The sequence below is a fragment of the Trichechus manatus genome, unplaced genomic scaffold (assembly GCF_000243295.1).
Source record: "Trichechus manatus latirostris isolate Lorelei unplaced genomic scaffold, TriManLat1.0 scaffold00057, whole genome shotgun sequence".
Taxonomy (NCBI): domain Eukaryota; kingdom Metazoa; phylum Chordata; class Mammalia; order Sirenia; family Trichechidae; genus Trichechus; species Trichechus manatus.
In genome coordinates, this window is record NW_004443993.1 from 422,159 (window position 1) to 449,063 (window position 26,905).

General features: G+C 38.5%; 1 protein-coding gene across 1 annotated transcript; it reads right to left on the reverse strand.

Moving 5' to 3' along the window:
- On the reverse strand, positions 1 to 26,905 carry LOC101361014 (zinc finger protein 791-like). The gene is given in 5 exon segments (XM_023733168.1): positions 1 to 1,980; positions 1,983 to 3,793; positions 4,316 to 4,376; positions 5,387 to 5,510; positions 24,170 to 26,905. Coding segments are annotated over 5 exon segments (2,136 nt in total). The 5' UTR covers positions 24,173 to 26,905; the 3' UTR covers positions 1 to 1,843.

The window sequence follows — 26,905 nt, forward strand, 5'->3', positions numbered from 1 at the left end:
TGGAAAGGAGGAGTGTGCTGTCACAGTATAGGGAGAGCAACTAAGGTCATATAACAATGTGTGTAGAAACTTTTGTATGAGAGACTAACCTGAATTGTAAACTTTCTCTTAAAGCATACAGAAAACATTCATTTATCGATAGTACAGTACTATGATATGCAGCCAGGCATTTATTGAAAACTCCCTTCCTGGTGTATACTGACACTTATAGACTTTCAGTATTTTCACTATCACTAGGATCAATGGAAAGAGCCCTGGTGACGCAGTGGATAGCCACTTGGCTGCTAACCGAAAAGTTGGCAGTTTGAACCAACCAGCTCAATCCACATTGTAATAATTCACATATTTTCTAAGAATTCCAAAAAAAACTTGTGTTTCCATGTTCCTTACATACACAAGATTTTTCAGAAGTATGACTTCTCACATATTTGATAGAGGTTATTAGTGAAGGCCTTCCTATATGCATGAAACCTCACATCTTGGAATGTACAGAGGGAAAAGGAAAAACTTTGCCATATCACACTCCTTACACTACAACATGGTCTCTCTCCCACGTGTTTTCTTTCAGGATTTTTTAAAAGATTAGAGGTTACAAAAAGCCTTCCAAAATTACACTTTCTTTCATTTGTACTTTCTGCCACATCTTCAAAAGGCCAAGAACTGAAGTCTCCCTTACTCCTTACATATGCAAGGCCCCTTTCCACCGAGTTCCTACATGTTTATTGAGGAATGAATAATAACTAAAGGCTTTCCCACATTCCTTACATTCCTAAGCTTTCTCTCGACTGGAAATTCCTTTATGGTTAGTGACGTACAAACACTAAAGCTTTCCAACATTATGCTCAAGGCCTCTCTAAAATGTACACTGTTCTATGGTGAGGGATGGGGACCAAATAAGGCTTTCCTACATTCATTACCGTTCGTAAGGTGTCTGTAAAAACAGTATGGTGTTAGAAGCCATCTTCGATACTTCACGGGGAGCAGAGAGAATCACTGTCATCATCAACCCAAAGACCAAATCTGATTCCTCCAAAGACCAAATCTGATTCCTCCAAAGACCAAATCTGATTCCTATTAGGTGGAAGACAAACATTACCTCCACCCTCCAGTCTTTTTACCAATTCTGACACCAGTCATGCCTCCCACAGCACTCTACTTCTCTCCTGGGTTCAATCATTCCCTGCAATAGCACACAGAACTCAGAGACCATATTCACAATTGAGGTTTACTAAGTTAACAAGTTACAATTTAAAATCAGTATAAATATGGAGGTAACAGAAACAGCTCAAGAAACAGTTCTTCAAATAGGAGTTTCTTACTCTGCCTCTGGGCCCTGGTCAGGGTCTTGTTGCTGGTGTGCCCTGTTTAGACCTGATCTCTGCTGCCAGCCTCTGCACTGTTTGGGCAAGTATTACAGCTCCTTAACCATGCTGGTTAGTGCCCGGAGGCACTCTACTCTGTCAGGAAGCCTCTTATCCAAACAGGCTCAGCTCTCTCTTGTGAGTTGGCAAGCCCACTGTGGCTGCCTTGCTCTGGGGGCCAGGAAGCCCACTGTGCCATATTGTGCTGGTCTCCTGGTTATATTGCCTGTCAGTTGTGCTTGCCACTTGTCACTGTTTCCAGTGCTCCTCTTATAGCATTAAGCTCTGTCTCCTGGATCAAGAAGGTTCTAAGCACAAGGACTCCAGGTCCAAAGGATGTGCTCCCCTCCTGGCCAGTCTTCCTGATGATAGTGGGATCCCTCTACTCCTTCTGGGACTGGCTCTTCTTAAACCTAGTAGGATGGCAAAACTGACCAACCCCCTACAAGTGTTCCATGCACCTATTTGCATAGTCTCCCCAATCATTTTGTGGGAGTTAGAAGACCATAGCTAGAAAGCTCATATGACACCAATTTCCCGCACTGCAGGTGGTCTTCATTCTGCGATCTTATACGGTCAGTGATATATGAGAACTGACTAAAGGCTTTCTCACGTTCCTATCATAAGGTCTAACTTCATGGAAAGTTCTAACATGTTTACGGAAGGATGAGAAACAACTAAAGGGTTTCACACATTCCTTACACTCATAAGGTTTCTCTCCAGTATGAGATCTTACATGGTTAGTGAGGTGTGAGGACTGAAAAAAGGCTTTCCCACATTCCTTACATTTATATGGCCTCTCCCCACTGTGCGTTCTTATATGTTCCGTGAGGTGTGAGGACCGAATAAAGGCTTTCCCACATTCTTTACATTCATAAGGCCTGTATCCATTGTGAGCTCTTATATGGCCACTGAGATATGAAAACTGACTAAAGGATTTTCCACATTCCTTACATTCATAAGGCTTCTCTCCACTGTGAACTCTTACATGTCTAGTGAGTCGTGAAAACTGACTAAAGGCTTTTCCACATTCCTTACATTCATAAGGCTTCTCTCCACTGTGAATTCTTACATGTTTAGTGAGTTCAGAAAAATGCTTAAAGGCTTTCCCACATTCTTTACATTCGTAAGGCCTCTCTTCACTGTGCGTTCTTAAATGGGTAGTGAGGTGTGAGGACCGAATAAAGGTTTTCCCACATTCCTCACATTCATAAGGCCTCTCTCCACTGTGAGATCTTATATGTGTAGTAAGAGATGAAGAACAGCTAAAGGCTTTCCCACATTCCTTACATTCATAAGGATTCTCTCCACTGTGAACTTTTACATGTCTAGTGAGTTCTGCAAACTGCTTAAAGGCTTTCCCACATTCTTTACATTCATAAGGCCTCTCTTCACTGTGCGTTCTTATATGGGTAGTGAGGTGTGAGGATCGAGTAAAAGCTTTCCCACATTCCTGACATTCATAAGGCCTCTCTCCACTGTGAGATCTTATATGTGTAGTGAGAGATGAGGAACAAATAAAGGCTTTCCCACATTCTTTACATTCATAAGGCCTCTCTCCACTGTGAGTTCTTATATGTCTAGTTAGATCTGAGAAGTAACGAAAGGCTTTCCCACATTCCTTACATTCATAAGGCTTCTCTTCACTGTGAGTTTTTATATGCTTAGCCAGGGATGAGGAACGACTAAAGGCTTTCCCACATTCCTTACATTCAAAAAGCCTCTCTCCACTGTGAGTTCTTATATGTCTAGTGAGGCTTGACAGATAAATAAAGGCTTTCCCACATTCTTTACATTCATAAGGCCTCTCTCCACTGTGTGTTTTTATATGTTTAGTGAGATCTGAGAAATAACGAAAATCTTTCCCACATTCCTTACATTCATAGGGCCTCTCCACACTGTGAGTTCTTATGTGTGTAGCAAGGGATGAGGAACAACTGAAAGTTTTCCCACATTTCTTACATTCAAAAAGTCTCTCTCCACTGTGAGTTCTTATATGTCTAGTGAGGCTTGAAAGATAACTAAAGGCTTTCCCACACTCCTTACATCCGTAAGGCCTCTCTCCACTGTGAATTCTTATACGCTTAGTGAGGGATAAGAAACAATTACAAGGTTTCCCATAATCCTTACATTTACAAAGTTTCTCTCTCACACAGGGTTTTAGGTAAGAATGACAAATGCAGTCTTCTCCACATTCCTTACAATGATAAGGTTTGTATCCAGTGTGAGATTTGATGTGATACTTAAATGATAAATGATTGATGAAGGTTTTTCCACATTCAAGGCATTCAAAAGGATTTACTCCCGCAGATGTTCTTTTGAGACTAGTAAGATTTCCAATCCAGCTGAAATTTTTTCCACACTGATTGCCTTCTTCACCTTTATTTACTTTACCATCTTTATTTTCATAGAGGCTCTCTACTGTACATGTTCTGTTAAAAACAGGAAGAACGTTGTTAGAATTTGTTACCATTTCACAATTACCATACACAGTGAATGTGTATACTTTCTGCCGAGTTGTCTCATACTGCATAACTTGAATCATCTAACAGAGAGCACTACTGTTACTGTCACCCAAAAGCAAACTTGAGTAGATTCCGACTCATAGTGACCCTGTTGGACATAGTAGAACTGCCCCATAGGGTTTCCAAGGAGTAGCTGGTAGATTCGAAACTGCCAACCTTTCGGTTAGCAGCCAATTTCTTAACCACTGTGCCAATAGTTTTTCTAAATAATGAGTCTTTCTGATAACTGGGTACAAATTAAGTATGTTTCAAATAATATCTGATACACATTTATGTATTGCATTGTAAAAATTACATGAACTCACCATTTAAGAGTTCATTATACACACATTTTAGAGCTAGTTATATATGTACACACACATGCACAAATATCATGACATCTTAAGACTATCCTGAAGGATCGCTCATTGTCATGTGAAAGATACTCACTTCAAGTGCCTTCCTTGGTTGTTGTACTGATGTATACTGCCATGGAATTCACAGATTTCTCCTAACACAGAGGACCAGGAGTCACTCTTTACGGATAAGGCTTGTTCATTATTATCCTGTTTAAAAACTGACCCGATAATTTTAAGTGCAGTTTCACAAAATAAAACAGTGAGAACATTTTATGAGGAACAAGGCACATAAAACAAAAACAGACTTTGAAGTATTTGGCTGTTACATGACTTTGGCAATGGTTAAGAGTAAGAAATTTACAAATAATTCTATAACAATTGAAAGTGATGGTTATATAAATAGGATGTCTTCATGAAAATAAAATAAAAAAACACTGCAAACAATTATGTGCGTTAAGATGATATTAAAAGAGGAAATGGTGGAAGTCTTTTCCCGCAAACACAGAAGGTATCGCGGGATTAATGAAAACTCAAAAAACTCAGCTCAGTTATATGTGTAAGTTCCACCTCCTCAGAGCAAAAGATTATTTTGAGTTGATTTCTTCAAATGTAATTCCATCCTAGCAGGGCTGGTCTTTCAAAGGATTCTTGCCTTCTTCCTTCTCCCTGACACTACAGCTCTGGATAAGTCCTATCTCTACTCTAAGATCTTTCTCTTCTTAGGGAGAAAAATTAGTGTACTTGATATGGTGCTCATGGAGAAAGGCAAATGATGAGAGGAGATAGAGAAGCACATTTCCCTGATGCTCAGCTAATAGTCAATTTAATACATAAATTTTTACTTCCGTGGGGAAGCCACTAGAGTGTAAGCCCCATGAGAGCAGTGAAAACACCTGTCATGTTTGTCAATGTATTCCAATTCCTCAACCCAAATCCTACAAGAAGGTCGATGAAATACTCTGTTGCTGTCGAGTTGATTCTGAAGCTCCTTGCGATTCTACAGGACAGAGTAGAACTGCCTGATGAGGTTTCCAAGGAGTGGCTGGTGGATATGAACTGTCAACCTTTTTTGTTAGCAGCCATAGCTCTTTAACCACTGTGCCATGAGTACAATATATTTATTCAACAAATAAGTAAATAAGAAAAATGAAGCTGTGCTTACCTGAGTCCAGGTTACTGAAGGTTTCCATCATCACATCTCTGTAGAGTTTCTTCTGAGAAAAATCCAACAAAGCCCATTCTTCCTGAGTAAATTCCACAGCCACATCCTCAAAGACCACTGAGTCCTAAAACATCACACATATTCTGGATCAGCAAGGTACCATCTCCCCAATATGTGCAAAAGGATGGGTGAGGCTGACACTCCCGAGGAACTGAGAATTCATAAGGAGGTCATAAAAGGTTCTATATTCTACTCTAGATTTTGACCATCAGTGTTTTCCATTCATTAACTACATTGACCTCTTTACTGTTGGCATCTAATGTCATAGATTTAACAATATTTCTAACATACTGCACTTATCTCCCCACAGATTAACTATGACCTATCCAATCTTATTCCTCTCTATATTTATAGTTCAGAACAGGCAGAAAACATAGCAGAAAGGAAAGAAATTCTCTATGAAAGACCTATTTCCACATTCAGATAATCATTTCTTTATGGAAAAAATCAAATTCGCCTCCTTCCGTAAGATCAGCTGAAATACACAACAAAACATGAAGCACAGGGTGAAAGCAAGATGAATTATTAATAACTTAGAGTGAGAAACTGGCAGATTTTCCTGTTGATTAGACAAAGCAAGCATCAGAGCCTGGCTCAGATACGGCAAATAATTTGGGATTAACAGACTGGGAATTTAATACAACTATTCCCTATGGGGCATTTCTGTCCTATGGGGTCGCTATGAATTGGAATATACTTGACTGCAACAGGTGTGACGGTGATGATTCATATAAAAAGCCCTCCCATTGAAAAAGTAGACCACATGAAAGAACAGGTAATGTGAGCAGAGAAATGGAAACTCTAAAAAAAATCAACAGAAAATCCTGGAAATCAAAAATACTGTAATAGCAGGGTAGGGGTCTGGGGACCATGATTTCCAAGGACATCTAGGTCAATTGCCATAAAAAGTTAATTAAGAAAATGTTCTGCATCCTACTTCGATGAGTGGTGTCTGGAGTCTTAAAAGCTTGCAGTGGCCATCTAAGATGCATCAATTGGTCCCAACCACCTGGAATAAAGGAGAATGAAGAACACCAAAGACAAAAGGAAAGTATTAGACCAAGAGACAGAAAGGGCCACATAAACCAGAGACTTCATCAGCCTGAGACCAGAAGAACTAGATGGTGCCCGGCTACCACCAATGACTGCCCTGACAGGGAACAGAGAGTCCCTGATGGAGAAGGAGAAAGGTGGGGTGCAGAACTCAAATTCTAGTAAGAAGACCAGACTTAATGGTCTGCTGAGATGGGAGGAACCCCAGAAAGCATGGCCCCTGGATTCTCTATCAGCCCAGAACTAAAACAATTTCTGAGGCCAACTCTTAAGACAGGGATTGGACTGTGGGACATAAAGTGATACTCATGAGGAGTGTGCCTCTTAGCTCAAGTAGACACAAGAGACTAAATGGGCCGCTTCTGTCCAGAGGTAAGATGGGAAGGCAGAGAGAGTTAGGAGCTGGTTGAATGGACATGGGGAATCAGGGGTGGTAGGGAAGAGTGTGCTGTCACAGTATGAGGAGAGCAATTAGAGTCACATAACAATGTATGTATAAATTTTTGTATAAGAAAAAAAAAGTTGTCAAAAGAGAAAAAAATACTGTAATAAAAGCAAAGAATGCCTTTAATGGGATCAGCAATAGATTGGACATGGCCAAGGAAAAATCACTGAGTTTGAAGACAGGTCAGCAGTAACATGCAAAACTGAAATACAAAGAATAAGGAACAAAAAGGGAACAGAATATCCAAGAACTGTGAACAAAAAGGTGTCACAGATGCATAATGAGAATACCAGAAGAAAGAAAGAAAGTAAATATTTGAAGACTGGCTGAAATTCTTACAAAATTAATGACAGAAACCCAAACCACAGACCCAAAAGTTCAGAGACCACCACACAAAATTAATACAATAAAATTTATACCTAGATACATCACATTTAAATTGCAAAAAAAATGGAAAAGAAGCCACAGGAAAAAAACAGATCTTATCTACACAGGAGGAAGATTAAGTATAGCTGACTTGTATTGAAAAGCCATGCAAGCAAGAAGACAATGGAATAAAATACTAAAGGACTAAAAGACTAAAACAACCAACCTAGAATTCAGTGTCTAGTAAATTATCCTTTAAAAGTGAAGGAAAAATATAGCCATTCTCAGACAAATATTGAGGACATTTGTTGCCAGTATACCTGTCTTGCAAGAAACGTTAAAGAAAGGTCTTCGTAGAACAGAAGAAAATGATATTGGTCAGAAACTCGGACGTGTAAAAAGAATGGAAGAGCATTAGAGAAAAAAAGTAAAATATTTTACCTTTTTTATTCTTAATTTATCTAACAGAACAACAGTTTGTTAAATAACCACAGTAGATTCTAGAACTATTAACTGTACTCATGCAGAACCTGCACATAGACCAAAACGCAGTCATTCAAACAGAACAAGGAAATACTGCATGGTTCAAAATCAGGAAAGGTGTGTATCAAGGTTGTATCCTTTCACTACACTTACTCTGTATGCTAAGAAAATAATCAGAGAAGCTGGACAACATGAAGAATAGGGCATCAAGATTGGAGAAAAACTCATTAACAACCTAAGTTATGCACATGATACAACTTTGCTTGCCGAGAGTGAAGAGGACTTGAAGCACTTACTGATGAAGATCAAAGACCACAGCCTTCAGTATAGATTACACCTGAATATAAAGAAAACAAAAATCCTCACAACTGGACCAAGCAATGTCACGACAAATGGAGAAAAGACTGAAGTTGTCAAGGATTTCATTTTACTTGGAGCCACAATCAATGCCCATGGAAGCAGCAGTCAAGAAATCAATGCATTGGGCAAATCTGCTGCAAAAGACTTCTTTAATGTGTCAAAAAGCAAAGATGTCACTTTAAGGACTAAGGAGCACCTGACCCAAGCCATGGTGTTTTCAATCACCTCATATGCATGCAAAAGCTGGAAAATGAAAAGGAAGACTGAAGAAAAATTGATACCTTTGAATTATGGTGTTGGAGAAGAATACTGAATATACCATGGACTGCCAGAAGAACTAACAAATCTGTCTTGGAAGAACTAACAAATCTGTCTTGGAAGAAGTATAACCAGAATGCTCCTTAGAAGCAAGGATGGTGAGACTTCATCTCACATACTTTGGACATGTTATCAGGAGAGACCAGTCCCTGGAGAAGGACATCATGCGTGGTAAAGCAGAGGGTCAGTGAAAAAGAGGAAGACCCTCAACGAGATGGGCTGATACAACAGTTGCAACAATGGGCTCAAGCATAACGACAGTGAGGATAGCACAGGACCAGGCAGTGTTATGTTCTGTTGTACACAGGGCTGCTATGAATTGGAACTGACTCAAAGTCACCTAACAACAACAACACGATAGATTCAGTGATTATAACATATTGGTGAGTGAAATGAAGAACAGCAATGTTATAAGGGACAGGAGGGAAGAACTGGGAAAACTCTTTTAAGATACACTACTGGTGAAGAGGTATACTGTAATTTTTAAGTGGACTGGATTACTTATAAACATAATGCAAACTCTAGAGCAATCACTAAAAGAGAAAAAAATATGCTAAATGTGGAGAGAAAATAAAAATAAAATGATAAAATACAACAGAAGAGAGAATGGGTGGAACAAAAAAACACAGAGTAAGAAACAGAAAACGGTAACAAATAAGGTAGATATTTAAGAAATCCACATTACTTATAAAGACAGAAATACTAAAAGTAAAAGAATGGAGAGAAACAGGACTCAGGTCAGCAAGAAGGTAACATAAATAATTGCATGCTCTGTCCACCAGGAAACACACACACAGAGCAGAAAATATTCAACTTTGTAAGAACTTCAGAACCAGTCAGAGGTTTACAGCAACTAATCAAATACAGAGTCAAGAAAAAGGTGACTGCGAAATGGTAGGAGCTTTGTGGAATTTTCAACTTGCCCACGCCTCAACTGCTCCCTGGTTAGGTAGCAGTCTTATCATGGTGGCAGCCTGCAGTCCCAGAGTGAGCTGGAGAGAGCTAAAGGAAAACACGGACAAAACTAAAGGAAAACAATGTACAAACAAAATGAGAGAGTCCCTGGGTGGTGCAAAAGGTTAAGTGCTCAACTACTAGCTGGAAGTTTGGCAGTTTGAACCCACCCAGAGGCACCTTAGAAAACAGGCCTGGCAATCTTCTTCAAAAGGTCACAGCCTTGAAAACCCTATGGAGCAGTTCTACCACACTCATGGGGTTGGCAACTAACGATAATAAGAAAATGAAAATATCAATAAAGAGATATGAATTACACAAAGGAACCAAATTTTGGAACAATACAAAGAGTACAATAACTAAAATGAAAAATTCACTAGAGGAGTTGAATACCATATCTCAGTGGGCAGAAGAATCAGAGAACTTGGTATAGGACAATTGAAATTACTGTCTGACGAACAGAAAGAAAAAAGAACGAAGAAAAGTAAACAGAACCAGACATGTTTGCAGAGCACCATCAAGTAAACCAACATATGCATTACAGGTGTACCCAAAAGGGAAGAGAGATAAAAAAGGGCAAAAAGAGTATTTGTAGAAATAACGGCTCAAATTGTCCCAAATTTTATGAAAGACATGAATTTGCATATCCAAAAAGCTCAATGAACTCCAAGAAAGAATAACTGAAAGAGGTCCACACTGAGAGAAATTTTAATTAAACTGCTGAAAGCCAAAGCAGAGAGAATCTTGAAAAAAGCAAAAGAAGTGATACATGAAGGATTCTCAAAAAATTAAGGTATCATGGAGACAAGAATATAGTGTGATGACATACAGGCAGTCCATAGATTATGAATATCCAACTTATGGACAACTCATACTTGCCCTTTAATGTTATGTAAATTTGCCCTTACTTTGAAATGACTTGAAGCCTTTTCTTGCAGTAACGTAAGGCTTAATAAGAACCGTATGCACCTGTTCTGACTTACCTACAAATCTGACTTAAAGACAGAGTTAGGAACAGATCTCGTTTGTAACCTGGGACTACCTGTATTTAAAGGGCAGAAAAAAAAGAAACAAATACCTGTAAACCAAGAATTCTACATCTGCCGAAACTGTCCTTTACAAATGAGGGTAAAATTAAAATATGCCCAGATAAACAAAAGCTTAGGGAGTTTGTTCCCACTAGTCTTCACTTACAAGAAGTGTTAAAGAGAATCTTTCAGGCTGAAAAGAATAAAACCAAAACAAAAAACCACTAGACAGTAATGAGAAACTGTATAAGCAATAAAGATCTCCAGTAAAAGCATTTATATGTGAAAATATAAAAGTCAACATTATTGTGTTTTAAGTTTGTACTTCTACTTTTTATGTCATAACCCATTGCCGTCGAGGTGATTCCAAGTCATAGTGACCCTACAGGACAGAGTAGAACTGCCCCATAGGGTTTCCAAGGCTGTAAATCTTTATGGAAGAAGACTGCCACATCTTCCTCCTGCGAAGCGGCTGCTGGGTTTAAATGCTTACCTTTCAGTTAGCAGCTGAGGGCTTAACCACTATGCCACCAGGGCTCCTCTATTATGTCATACATGATTAAAATAACAAATGCATAAAAATATTTGTAAATTTGTTATTTGGGACAAAATGGATAAAGATGTAATTTGTGAGAAAAAAGGCAGGGAGATGGAGCTATGCAGAACCGAGGTTTTAATATACTAGTAAAGATGATACTAATCTAATTTAAATTATTATAAATCCAAGATGTTAAATGTAATCCACATGGTAACCACAAAGAAAACATCTAAAAAACATACCCAAAAGAAAATGAGAAGGGGAACAAAATACACAATGACCGAATTGAATGGAGAAATAAAATAGTTCTACATTCAGAACTGGAATCTTCAATATACCGCTTTCGATAATGAACAGAATACCTAGGCAAAAGATCAGTAAGAAAATAAGATCTGAGTTAACAGTATAAAACAACTAGACTTCACAGACATATAGAACACTCCACCCAACAAGAGCAGCATATACATTTTTCTCTAGTGCAAATGGATCATTTTCCAAGATAGACCATGTGTTAGGTCAAAAAACAAGTCTCGATACAATTCAAAAAGACCGAAATCATAAACTGTATCTTCTCTGACCATAATGCAATGAAACTAAAAAAGAAGGAAAATAAGAAATATCACAAATCTGTGGAAATTAAACAACAAACTATTAAATAACAAACAGTAAGTGATAAAAATCACAAGGGAAATTAGAAAATACTTAGAGACGAATAAAAATAAAAGCAAAATTTCCACAACTTCGGGGACAGTGCTCAGAGGGAAATTTATAACACTAAATGCCTACGTTACAAAAGAGATCTCTCAAATCAATAATCTAATATTACACCTTGAAGAAATAGAAAAAAGGAGTAAAATAAGCCCAAAAATACCAAAAGGACAGAAATAATTAAGACTATGGTGTGGATAAACGAAATACAGAAGACAGAATCAACAAAACCAGAAATTGGTTTTTTGAAAAGATCAATAAAACTGACAAACATTTAGCTAGACTGACCAAAGAGAAAAGAGGCAAATAACTAAAATTAGAAATGAATGTGAAGACATTACTATCCGACCAGACAGAAATAAAAAAGATTATAAGAGAATACAATGAACAATTATATGGCAACAAATTAGGTAATCTATATAAAACGGCAAATTCCTAGAAACACACAAATTACCTAAACTGACTCAAGAAGTAACAAGAGATTGAATCAGTAATCAACATTATCCCCAAAATGAAAGGACCAGGACCAGATGGCTTCACTGCTGAATTCTATGCAACATTTAAAGAAGAATATACATCAATTCTCCTCAAACTCCTCCAAAAATAGAAGAGGGAACACTTCCTAACACATGAGGTGAGCATTACTCTGATATCAAAGCCAGATACAGGCACGACCAGGGGAAAAAAAAAAAGACCAGTCTCCCCATGAATACAGATGTAAAAATACTCAACAAAATACTAGAAACCAAACAGTATATTAGAAGAATTATGCATCATGACCAAGTGGGGTTTATCCTAGAATGCAAGGATAGTTAAACATTAGAAAATTAATGTAATACACATCAATAACACGAAGAAAAAAAAATGCATGATCATTTCAACTGATGAAGAGAAAGTATCTCACAAAATCCAACACCCTTTGATGATAAAAATAATCAACTAACTAGGAATCAAAGGGAAATTCCTTAACCTGATAATAAGCATTCACGAAAAACCCACAATTAGCATCATATCAAGGAGTCCTTGTGGTACAGTGGTTAAATGCTCGGTTGTTAACCAAAAGGTCAGCAGTTCGAACTCACCAGTCTCTCAGTGGGAAAAAGATGCGGCAGTCTGCTTCCATAAAGATTTACAGCCTTGGAAACCCTATGGTGCAGTTCTAGGCTGTCCTACAGGGTCGCTGAGTCGGAAACGACTCGACGGCAGCTAGTGGCATCATATTCCAGTAGGAAGGGATTAAAGCTTCCCCCTTAAGATAAAGAACGAGACAAGGATGCCTACTTCCACACTAGGTAGATTCAACACTGTTCTAAGGAGCCAGAATGCTCCATAAAAGAGGATGGCGAGACTTTGTCTCGCTTACTTTGGACATGTTATCAGGAGGGACCAATCCCTGGACAAGGACATCATGCTCAGTAAAGTAGAGGGTCAGCAAGAGAGACGAAGATCCTCAACAAGATACACACAGTGGCTGCAACAATGGCTCAAGCATAGGAACTGTGAGAATGGCACAGGACTGGGCAGCGTTTTTTTCTGTTGTACATGGGGTCACTATGAGTTGGAACTGACTTGACAGGACCTAACAACTTTCAACATGGTACAAGATGTCACAGCCAGAGAAGTTAGGCAGGAAGAATAAATTAAAGAGATCAAATTCTGATAGGAAGTAAAACTATCTCTATTTACAGATGACATAATCAGATAAAAAAAATCCACAAGAACGCTACTAGACCTAAAAAAGATTTCAACAAATATGCAGACTACAATGTTAACAGTAAAAATCAGCTGTGTTTCTGTACACCATTAATCAGCCAGCTGAAAAGAAAATCAAGCAAACAATTCCATTTACAATAACATCTAAAAGAATAAAATACCTAGGAAGAAATTTAATCGAGGAAGCAAAAGGCTTGTACACAGAAAACATTGTAAAAAAACTGATGAAGACCTAAATAAATTAAAACATTCCATATCATGGATTGGAAGACTTAACATTGTTAAGATGTCAGTACTACTCAAAGTGGTATATAGATTCAATATAATCACCTTCAGAATGCCAATAGCCTTTTTTTGCAAAAAATGGCCTAGAAAATCCTCAAATTCCTATCAGATTGCAAAGGGTCCTGAATAGACAAAACAATCCTGAAAAAGAAGAAGTAGAAGAACCCACATTTCCTGAACTCAAAACTTAGAAAGCTACACTAATCAAAACGTGTCACACTGGTATAAGGACACACATGCAAACCAATGCAATAAAAGTGACAGTTCATAAACCCAACCTAGAGTCAATTTTCAATAAGGATAATAACATCATTCAATGGGGAAAGAAGAGTCTCAACAAAGATGCTGAGAAAACTGGATTTCCATATGCAAAAAAGGAAGAGAGACCCTACCTAACACCATATGAAAAGAAAACAAAAAACCACTAGTTGCACTCAAGCCGATTCCAACTCATAGTGACTTCATGTGTGTCAGAGAAGAACTGTGCTCCACAGGGTTTTCGGTGGCTGTGATCTTTCAGAAGCAGACTGACAGGTCTTTCTTCTGAGGTGCTCCTAGGCAGATTCAAAGTGCCAACCTTTTGATTAGGAGCTGAGCAGCTAACTGATTGTGCCACTCAAGGACTCCACCATATACAAAAATTACCTCAAAATGGATCATTCATCTAAATATAAGAATTAAAACCACAAAATTCATAAAAGGAAGCTTATGGCTAAATCTTCACGACCTTGAATTTGCTAGTGGATTGTCAGATATGACACCAAAAGGACAAGTAACCAAATAAAAAATGAATAAATTGTATCTCACCAAAATTAAAAATTTTGCACACCAAGGGATATTATCAAGAAAGGGAAAAGACAACCTCCAGAATGGAATAAGATACTTGTAAATTATATCTGAAGTGTTTACTATCCAGAGATATAAAGAACTCCTACAACTCAACAACAAAAAGAAACATTCCATTTTAAAAACAGACAAATAGACATTTTCCCAGAGAAGATATACAAAAAGCATGAGAAAAGATGCTCAATGTCATTAGTCAGTAGGGAAACAGAAGTCAAAACCACAATGAGATACCACTTCATATCCACTAGGATGGCTATTATTAAAAAAACAAACAAAAATCCCAAAAAACAGAAATAAAACATATTGCTAAGAATGTGGAGAAACTAAAAGCCTCATCCATTGCTAGTGAGAATGTAAAATGGTGCATCCACTGGGGAAAACAACTTGGTGGTTCCTCAAAAAGTTAAACACTGACCTAGAGACATGGAACGGAATGCCTGGCTGCCACAAACAATTAAGCTCTCGGCTACTAATCAAAAGGTTGGCAGTTTGAATGCATCTAGAGGAGCTTTGGAAAAAAGGACTGGCAATCTATTCCCAAAAGGTAACAGCCATTGAAAACGTCATGGATTGTAGTTCTCTCTGAACCTACACAGGGTCGCCATGAGTTGGAATCGACCTGACAGCAACTGATTTAACTGGTTAGGGATGTGAAGGAGTTATTCAAGGGGATATCTGGCAAAGGATTGTTCCAGAAAGAGGGAAAAGGCCAAAGGGGAGAATGTGCTTCACACGTTGTACTTAGAGCCAAATACCACTGTGAATGGGGCAGAGTAAGATGTGGGCGAGCAATAGTAGAGGAAGTTGGAAAGGTGACTGGGGTAGATGGATACATCATGTTCTTGGACATTTGTTGGCCACTGTAAAGTCTCTGGCTTTTGAATGAAATAAAGAGCAATTTCAGGCTTTTGAGCAGAGGATATTAATCTGATAGCTCTTAAAAGACGTTTGTGTAGGGGCAAATGTAGAAGCTGGTAGATCTGTTAGATGGTTATGGCCATAATCACGTAAGAAATGTTAAGACTGGAGTGGTGGCAATAAAAGCCAGTGTGCAAGGGGTGGTCCCTAGATATTTTAAAAGTAGACACAACAGAAGTTCCAGGTAGACTGAAGGCTAGGGTGCGAGAGAAAGAGGTGGCAAGGATGAGTCCAGGATATTTACTCATGAAGACTGAAAAGATGGAATGCATCAACATAGATGTGGAAACCTTCAAGGGGAGCAGATTTTCTGGGAAAGCATGTAGAGGTTACTTGGGGCTTGTTGAGACTGAAATAAGGATAAGACATCCAAATGGGGAAGATACAGAAAAAAAATATTTTTAAAAGAACGGTTTCAGTGAGGAAAGAATGTTCTTCTCAACATATGGTGCTAGGACACCTGGATTTCCACATGCAAAAGAATGAAGTTAATCCCTGTATGTTAAATCATGTACAAAACTTAATTTAAAATGTATCAATAATTTAAATATAAGAAAACCATAAAACCAATGTTTATAACAGTACCATAACAAAACTTCCCAAGTATCTTCAAAAAGTTGAATTGTTAAATTATTACAGTATATTCCATGAAGAGAACAATATACTGCAATTAAAGTGAATGAACCACCCATGGAGTCCTCCCAATGTAAACTGAACTAAAGGAAATCTCATTAAAAGTACATTCAGTGTTTTTCTATTTCATTACAACATAAAAAACATCAAAATTTAAATGTATATTAAAAAAAACCACTCATTGCTTTTGAGTCGATTTCAACTCATAACAACCCTATAGGACAGAGTAGAACCGTCTCAATAGAAGCAGACTGCCACATCTTTCTCCCAAGGAACAGCTGGTGAATTCAAACCACCAATATTTGTTAGCAGCTGAGCGTTTATCCACTTTGCCATCCGGGCTCCTTTCAAACATATCAATTTGAGGATATATAAGTAAGTGAAAAAATACAAACAAAAGCAAATAAATGATCCTCGCACATCAAAATATTGGTTACATCAAGGGCAGAGGGGGATTGTGGTTAAAAATCAACACAAGGCAGCGTTCAAGAGCGAGAGTATATCCATTACATGGCTGTTCACTTTATATTTTACTCAACTGTACACTTAGTATAAATTTACCTGTATGTATGTAAAAAAATTCTAATCAAATTTAGAAAAAGAAACAAAAAAACCCCAATCCTGTTGCCATCAAGTTGATTCCGACTGAGAGCACCTTGTAGGACAGAGTAGAACTGACCCCCACAGAGTTTCCGAAGAGTGGCTGGTGGATTTGAACTGCCGATCTTTTGCTTAGCAGCCAAGCATGGGCATATACAAAAAAATGAACACCAAAGAACATAGTGAAAAGTTCACTTTCCCAGAAAAGCAGATGAAAAACAAGGATATCCATTATTCCATTTCTATTCAACCATATCCTAGAGAATTTAAAAAGTACATTTCCCTCAAAAAAAAAAAAGGTAAACTGTTAAACATTTTAAAGGGAAAAAACCACAGCCCATTCCATTTTACAGGTATGTAATTATGTGATTATATATGTACAACCCCAAAAGAAATATATAGATTTTTATAGGACTGATTCTACCCCTGGTGGTGTGACGGTTAAGTGCTTGGCTGCTAACCGAAAGGTCGGTGGTTCAAACCCAACAGTGACTCCACCGGAGAAAAGACCTGGTGATCTACTCCCATAAAAGAAAGATTACAGCCTAGAAAACCTTATGGGGAAGTTCTACTCTGTCATATAGGGTCACTATGAGTTGGAATCGACTCCACAGCATGCAACAACATACACACTAGTACCAAGCAGTTGAAAAATTAACTTTAAAAGGATAGCATATTTTACTGAAAAAGGACCGAGGAGTGTAATTAAGTAAGTAAAAGATCCTAATAAAAAATTAGAAAACATTAAATGTCATCTAAGTTAACTAAAACAAATGAAAAGATAGAGTATGGTTTTAGAACACTGTTTTACCCAAATAAATCTTGATAAGATTTATTAAAATCTTATTAAGAACTTCTAAAAAACTCCAACCAATATTATTTTCTTAGAACTTCACAAAAAAATACTTCAAAAATTTATATGAAATTACAAACGTCCACAAGCAGCCAAGATATTCTAACTACACGGGTACTTGCCCAAACACACACACACACACACACACACACACACATAAATAACCGTGTGTGTATGTGTATAGCTACAATAAATCAGACAGCATAGTGTCAGTATAAGAATATACAAACAGATCAATGGAAAAAAGTAAATACTCCAGGAACACGCCCAAAACCAATACGGGAAGTTGAGACATGACAGAGAAAGCACTGCAGGGAATTGCCAGGAACTAGACACACTTTAATATGTGGTGTCAAGTCAACAAAGTATCTAACTGGAATAATTAATGCATTTCTACATACTCCACATACAAAAGTCAATTCCCAAAAGATTTTAAATGTGAAAATGTAAAATTATAACACTTTCAGAAGTTAGAAATGATTTTATGACATCAGAATAGAGAAAAATTTCTGAAATAAAAGTCATAAGGGAATAGATTGACAAACTCAACTATATTAAAATCCAGAACTATTAATCAAAAGGCAGCAAAAAGTGATTAAGCGCATAAGCTACATATTATGAAAAAAATTTCAACACATATAATGAAGAATGTATTTCCAAAAACTATAAATAAGCCATGTGGTGCAATGGCTCACTTTTGTGAGGCCTTTCTAGCCATGATCTTATAACTCTCACCCAAGTCATTGGGTGGGACTGTGTGACAGGGTAACTGTGGTCCACCAAAGGGATTGGTCAATTGTGCCATCCCGCTGGGTTTGAAATGAGCCACCCCAGAGGCCGGAGAGAGGATCCCACCACCACCAAGGAAGAATAGCCAGGATTCCTGCTCTGAGAAGCTCCTGGAACCAGGAGATAGAGCTGTAATCCTGAAGACAGTGAGACGCGGTGGCAGGAGACACTGGCAGAAGACAGTGCAGTGGGCTTCCCAGCCTATGGAACAAGAAAGCTAAGGGCCTTTGAGCAGAGGCAGAGCGAGAGGGGGAGGCATGCCTATGAGTACAGCTCAGAAGAGGCTGTCCTGACAGAAGAACTGTATTCTGAGGATTCCTGAAGCTAAGTTGTAACCTGTTACTTCCCTAATAAACCTCATAATCGTGAGTACTGTCTGTGTGTTTTGTGTGGCCATTGCAATGAATTATCCAAGCCAGCAGAGAAGTAGAGAGTGCTATGGGAGGAATGGTTGGTGTCGGAATTGGTAAAGATGATGGAGACTGGAGGCATGTCTGACCTCTGATTCATAGGAATCAGCCTTGGGCTGTTGATCTTGATTCTCCTTCCCCGTTGTAAAGTTAGAGGAGGTCAGACACTGCCGCAAGCCATTTTTACAAGCCCTAAAAAGTCAAAGAAAGATGAAATAATAGTGGGAAAATATGCACAGCCTTTCAATACTAGAGTACTTTAACTACAGAATAAAATTAAAGAAAGATACCATTTCATACCCCCTACAAAGCAAAAGTTATTTGATAATCCCCATGTTGCCAAGCAAATGAGACAAATAAAATACACATGCATACTATGTGGGAGGGAAAACTGGTAAACTACATTAGCATTTCCTAGTAAATTTAAACTTGGCTATGATGTGCAACTTAAACTTCCCTTCACTAGACAGTTATTGGGCAAGAGCACTTGGACTCTACAAGGAGAATGAACAGAGCAGCACTATTCACAAGAGAAAAAACTAAACTAGAAACAACTTAAATTTTGTAAGCTGTAAAATGGATAGGTAAATTGTGACCCATTCATAAAATAGAATACATACATAAATAGCAACATGGACAGACTAGCACTACAGACATCAACACGTATGAAACCCAAAAATACCATGAGGAAAACAAATTCACGAAAGAATCAAAAGAGTAACTGGATTTACAGAAAGCTCAAAAGATGCAAAACTCAATAGTATGTAGAATATATAGTTTAAAAATTAAGATTTCAATGGTAAAGCTACAATAATGGCAATAACAATAATAAAAAATTTCTAAAGTACAGATAGCGGTTATGGTGTTGGTGAAGAATACTCAATATACCATGGACTGCCAGAAGAAATAACAAATCCGTCTTGAAAGAAGTACAGCCAGAATGCTCCTTAGAAGCAAGGATAGCAAGACTTCGTCTCACGTACTTTGGCCATGCTATCAGGAGGGACCAGTTTCTGGAGAAGGACATCAAGCTTGGTAAAGTAGAGGGTCATCGAAACAGAGGAATACCCTCAATGAGAGAGACCGACACAGTGGCTGCAACAATGGGCTCAAACGATTGTGAGGATGGCACAGAACCAGTGTTTCCTTCTGTTGTACACAGGGTGGCTATGAGTTGGAAATGACTACATGACACCTAACAACAAAAACAAGTTACCTCCAGGTTAATGAGATCAGGACAGGACAGAACGGGAGGCTCTAAGAACCCCCCAAGTCCTATTTACAATCAGGTGTTTAGATTCGAGTTATCAAAATTTTACACGAAAACTTTCATGCACTCTGTTTATACTTATTTTACAATAAAAAGTTTAAAACATTTAAAACTTGAAAAGAAATAATTTGCATATATTAATTTTACCAAGTAATCTGACAGCCACTTCATTTTGATTTAACTTGTCTTCGGTCAGGAGGGCTTTTATATCTGACTTTTTTATACCTTAGAAATTTACAAATTTACATTTATATTCACTAGAGTGAGTTTTGTAAAAGGAAAATGTTAGAAACATTCCAAGTATTCATTCGTAGTGGTGAGGTTAAAAAAAAAAAAAAAACTAAGATTCACTAAATGCAATATTAAGGAATTCTATACAACTTCAGACTCAAGTTGTCTATATACTGTTATGAACAGATCTCCAGGATAATTTGTTAACTGAAAAAAACAAGTATAAATTCCAAGCTAGCTTTTGTATAACAAACTAGGGTAAATAAAAATTTGTTTGCTTGTATTTATATAAAGAAATACTAGCAAGATGCTTAAGAAATTTTACAATAAAGCTGCTTATCTAAAGGTAGCTAGAGGCAGTATGGTGTGGATGAGGATAAGGTTAGGAACAAGTCTTCAAAAGGACTGTTAAGTTGATATTGATATTTGAGCTTTAAAGGTACTATCTATTGGAAAACAATAATTCTACTTACAATCAAACTTGGTATTTAATGTGTTTCCTAGGAATTCCATTCATAAGTATAGATGCATGCAAGATATAATCACTTAGGGACTAACTGTTATGAAATGGTCTAATATAGTTCTGCAAATCAAAAATATTGTCAGAGCTCTGTGTTTAAACCCAGTAAACAGGGATATAAATCTGTACATTCATTCTGTCTCCGTCAGAAGGTTTCTACAATGGCTAGAAGAGTTAAAACATTATGAGTTCTAGCATAATATGGTAAATGTAATGGGAGTCCTTCAGATCCTTCTGAAAATTAAGTCGGCTTTAGAGTAACTTTTACATCAGTTAAAATAGGAATTTCCCTGTGTTTCAGAAGATTAATATCCACTAAAAAATTATCAGTAGAAACAAACTAATCCCAAAATTTGCTTCCAGTGGAAACTGTGACCCACAGAATTCACATACACCCACCTGCGGGGTTCCAGACATATCCAATAAGGGATCTTGCCCACAAAGGACTCTGGGATTGAGCAAGATTGACCAGACAGTAACCCCATCCATAGTTAGATAAGGACATTAACCAGACTCCTCTTTCTCCCTCCAAGAAGGTATTAGGTATCCCCTAAGAGAATGAAAGTAAAATTTTGCTGAAGATCTTTCAAAAGCAGCTGCAGCAGTACATCAACAGGGAACTGCTAGAAATTCAAGCTGGATTCAGAAGAGGACATGGAACAAAGGATATCATTGCTGATGTCACATAGATCCTGGATGAAAGCAGAGAATACCAGAAAGATATTTCCCTGTGTTTTACTGACTATGCAAAGGCATTCAACTGTGTGGATCATAACAAATTATGGATAACATTGCAAAGAATAGGAATTCCAGAACACTTAACCATGCTCATGAGGAATCTGTACATAGGTCAAGAGGTAGTCATTAGAACAGAACAAAGGGATATCGTGTGATTAAAAGTCAGGAAAGGTGCGCATCAGGGTTGTAACCTTTCACCATACTTATTCAATCTGTATGCTAAGCAAATAATCTGAGAAGCTGGATTATATGAAGAACACAGCAACATGAACAGATGAAGACTCATTAACATTTATTATGCAGATGACACAACCCTGTTTGCTGAAAGTGAAGAAGACTTGAAGCACTTACTGATGAAGATCAAAAACTACAGCCTTCAGTATGGATTACACCTCAACATAAAGAAAACAAAACTCCTCACAACTGGACCAATAAGCAACATCATGATAAACGGAAAAAAGACTGATGTTGTCAAGGATTTCATTTTATTTGGATCCACAAACAATGCTCATGGAAGCAGCCGTCAAGAAATCAAACAATACACTGCATTGGGCAAATCTGCTTAAAAAAATTTCTTTAAAGTGTTAAAAAGCAAAAATGTCACCTTGAAGACTAAGGTGCCCCTGACCCGTTCCATGGTGTTTTGAACTGCCTCATATGCATGTTTGCATATGTATTTATGTATATACATATATATATACGCACACATATGTATACATATATACGTACATATACACATACATATGTCAACAATATTAAAACTATATCCAAACTTGAGAAGCTACAAAACTTCGTCACTACTCCCCTAAATGACACTGAACATGAGCTTGCCACTCTCAGCGAAGAAACTGCTGTCTCGAGAAAGGTGGTGCTTCAGAACAGAATGGCTTTGGACATGACAATGGGAGCCCAAGGAGGCACCTGAGCTTTATTAAAAATTGAATGTTGTGTACATATTCCTGATAGTGCAGCCCTCGTAAACCACTCCCTTCTTCACTTATGAACCCAATTATATTGCATAGAACGTATGGAGGATGACACCTGGTGGACAGAGACCAAGGGGTGGTACTCTGGGTGGGGAACATGGTGGAAAAAATTACTATTTGGACTTCTTTGCATCATAATAGGTGGAATCATTTTTTGAATATCCTTATAATGCCAGTGTGGTGTACGTTTGCAAGGGTTTAATAAGGTAGAGAAGGGAGCCCTACACTCATTTCCCCCATCCTTGTAGGCTCAAGGAAGCTCGAGGAAGAGGTGTGCATATGAGACTGTTAAGAGCCAGCAGGAAAGGGATGGACTGTGGGGTGTTAGAAATATCCAATATGGATCCTGCCCACGATGGACTGAACAAGAGCGACTGACCAGACAGTAATCCTGTCAGTAGTTAGACAAGGACATTAACCAGACTCCCCTCCTCAGGGCCATCTGCCGCAACCCCCACCAGGTTTCAGACTTTACTTCCCCTCCCTTCCTCCTGTGGTGCTCCTCCTGCAGTGCTGGTATCACATTCTTTTCCCCCACTATAATGCACCCCCTCTTCGAGCATATAACTAGTAGACTAGAGGCCTCAGGTGCAGGCCAGTATCATGCCCTAAATTAAAGTCCAGCAGTTTGCTGCTTCACCCATGGGAATCTGCACTGCCCTTCTGCATCTGAATTTCCCCTAATTAAAAACCTTTAGTCCAATCAGCCTGGCTTCTGTTGCCTATTTTTTCAGAATACAAACCAAGCCTTTCCAAGAGTGTTTAGGGGCTACTCTACTCCCGTGACTCTGGATTACACCCGTGGTATTGCCCCCGACTACCGGCCAGGCAGGTTGATATCACCATCTCATATCTTGAGCTGCGTTAGCAAAAAAGAACACCTTTATTTTAGATTTTAATCTAAGACTGTGTTGAGGAGTCAAAATTTTTAGAAATGTAATACCAGCTCTAGGCACAGACAGCCTGGGAGGACAGGGACCTGGATTGGGTATCATGCTTCTCACACACCTGAAAGGCTCAAGCAAAACCATTCCCCACTGGAAAAAAATGATGGTTTTGGAGACTCCAGACATGATCCAGCTGGACTCACTCTCCTGACTTATTCCTTTGGTGAGGTCATGACAGTGCCAAGCCCCACACAGGACCCATAAAGAGTCAGGATTCTTCCCCTAATAACTCTTGCTCCCTTTCTTTACTCGATCACATTGTCTGAGAGACAGAGCTGTAGTTTCAGAACTGCACAGAAATGGCTCCAGTGCCTGAGGGAAGCCAAGAACACTGTTTGCAGTGGTGGGACAGGATGGCTCTGGAGGGCCTGGGGCTCAGCCTCCCCAGCCAGAACTGTACCATCTTCACACTCTGCTTAGGAGATTCTGTCATTCAACACACAGCAGTGAGGACCAGGGTGGGGATGTTAAGGACCCATGGTGCCAGCTCTGAGAGTCACATGTGGAAGGTGACCCCAGGCATCCAACGCTTGAAAAACCACATATGTGTAGAGGAAGGGCCCAGTGAAGGTGGAGCAGGGCCTTAGAAGTTCTCTTAGGATTTACCTGTGGTCTCCTCTGCCACCTTTTACCTCATAGAAGCAGCACAGAGCACACAGCAAGTCCCCCACCAAATCATTTTAGCCTCACCCCCTTATACTAAGAATTACCCAGTCCTCTGTGGTACTCACCATTTCCTGGCACAGCTTCTGGAAGTTAAGTGAATGTCCTCTCAGAGCCCAAGAAGCCACTTAAGAGGGATGGGAGTGGAAGCAGAGCCAACAGGCAGTCTGGAGGCAGATGAATGTTTGGTTCACACAGCCAGCCAGAGCAGCTGAAACCCTTACTTGCAGTAGCAAGGATGTGCAAGATAGTCTCCCTAGGAACCCAGCTGCCTAGACTGGACTAGTTCTCTCCGTGCCACCCTGGGACCTGAAATGGAAGAAGATGGGGAGGAGACAGTGTTGAGTAAGGAGGGAGTGACAGCCTTGGCCTTCAACTCTTTCCCTGGCAGGACTTCCTCCAAGCTCAAAGCAGGGCTTTACCCTGTGTCCACTGCATTTAAGGCAGAACAGGCTCTAGCCTTCCAGAGCACACACCTGCATTCTTCACACAGCTACACGAGCCTCTTTCTTTTGGCAACAAGATCACAGATGGAGGAATTTACTCATTCCAGAGCATGAGAAGCATCCATGGCAAGGCTGGAAAACCTGAACCTGATTTTCTCCAGGGACTCAGGGGGTCCAAGGATGAGTTAGTGTGTTCACCTACATAACTCTGCCCCTTGTGGATCAACACACACACTGTCATTTGATATCAACATGGGAGCATTTTCAGGCAGAACATATTTTTCAAGTTTGATCAATGCAGTCATCATGCTTTATGGATTTTTAATTACATGCAGTTAAATCAGTTCCCATTTCCCCCATCCCCATCCAGCTGACTTCTACTCTTTCAATTCTTGATCTCAGTGTAAATGTTCTCTCTCTTGCATGATCATCATACCAGGGTCTCCCCTTACAGTATTATCTTTCCTTTTATTATTTTCTCTATGAACACTAATTTTCATTTGCAACTTTAATTGTACGCGTACTATTTTCAGTATAAAGTGGGAACGTGTTAGATAGATACGTAGACTCGCAAACTACACGAATAACCAAAATGTAGTGCATTCATACAATAGAATATTATTCAGTAATAAAAACAAATGAAGTTCTGATAAATGCTATGATGTGGATGAACTTTGAAAACACTATGCTAACCGAAATAAATCAGATACAGAAGGACAGATATTCTACAATTCCACTTAAATGAAATAACTAGAATACGCAAATGTATAGACAAAATGGTTGGTTACCAGCAGCAGTTTGGAGGGAAGAGGGGGAATTAATGCTTAACAGGCACCGAGTTTCTGCTAAGGGTGATGGAAAAACTGAGAAACTGATAGTGGTGATAGTCGCACACATAGTGAAAGTAATTAATGTTACTGAATCTTACACTTAAAATGCTTGAAACAGCAAATGTTCTGTTGTATACCTTTTACCACACACAGAAAAAGATAGCATGAAATGACACCATTAAAACAAAAAAAAGAAACTTAGTTTCTAGGTCTGAGTGTATAGGTAAAAGGAGAGAAATGTAGATACTATGGGGATACAAGGAGGAAAGTGGCTATTTCAGAGATTTAATGCCAGCCTATTGTTGCCATTTTTGTGTGCCACGAAGTCTATTTCAACTTACAGTGAACCTTAGGCCTAGACAAATAAAATCGTATTTGAGCTACTATAGTATGGAAAGAATGGACTTTTTAAAGTAATTGGATCCGCATCACTCTGTTAAAAAAAAAAGGACAACTGCATAACAAAAATTGTGATGAACTATAATTCTAAATAGTAAAAATAATGAGATTTGCTAATGACATTGGAGTTAGCAATGATTTTTTCAAACAGCACACTTAAGATGCTTTAAATTTTTGAAATGATATATGCAGCTGCTGCTTGACTCTAGCATCTATACATTTTCACCTCTTTTGTCCTCTGTAAAATGATATACGTTTGTTGCTCTACATGCATTAGGTTTGATACACACATACTATCCTCATTCTACGTTATTACATTGGGTTTAAAAAGAAACATTCTCTAGTTATATTACAGATGCCATACATTATTTACTCATCAATTTAAGCTTTACGCATGCTCAAAATCACTTACCATAAATCACGACTTTCTAACAGTTGCACATTTCACATTCATTTAAACAAGAATACTTCCTAAAATAATCATTACAAAAGATGAAATACTCTTTGCAACACTGTAGTGTCAATGACCCTCTAGAATCTGTTTTAGAATTTCGATTAGTATCATTTCACATGCCTCTCATTTTGCTCTCATTCTGCTCTCATTCTCAATATTCGCTGTTCTGACATTGGAAATACGTACGTCTTTTGCTCCAAGAAGCTTTCAACCTATTAAGAAGGGTGGCTCTTTAGTAGCAAAACTTGTGGCTGACTCGCCAGCATCCAATCCTGCACAGATGTTCCTGCAGCCAAGCATTAAGATCTTGGACAAACACTGGATGTATGATCTCTATAAATTGGTCATTGCCTATATTAAGCTTGTTCAGCCACGTCACATTTTACAGGAGATCAACTAGGTTTCGTCATACTGTTTCTCACACAATCATGACAAATCGTCTGTCTTACAGCCAAAGTGATTCCTCGAAACGTGCCTCTTATTAAACATTTTCCTCCTGAAATTGGGATAAATATGGTCCTAAATGCACGTACTGTTTCAACTCATGGTTCTTAATCTTCATTTAGCTTAAACACCTATAACCATTAAAGTTGGGGGGGGGGTATATGCCTCACCTTAAACTTACTGTTTGACCGGCAATCATTCACAAAAGTCCTGCTTTAATGAAGCACAGAA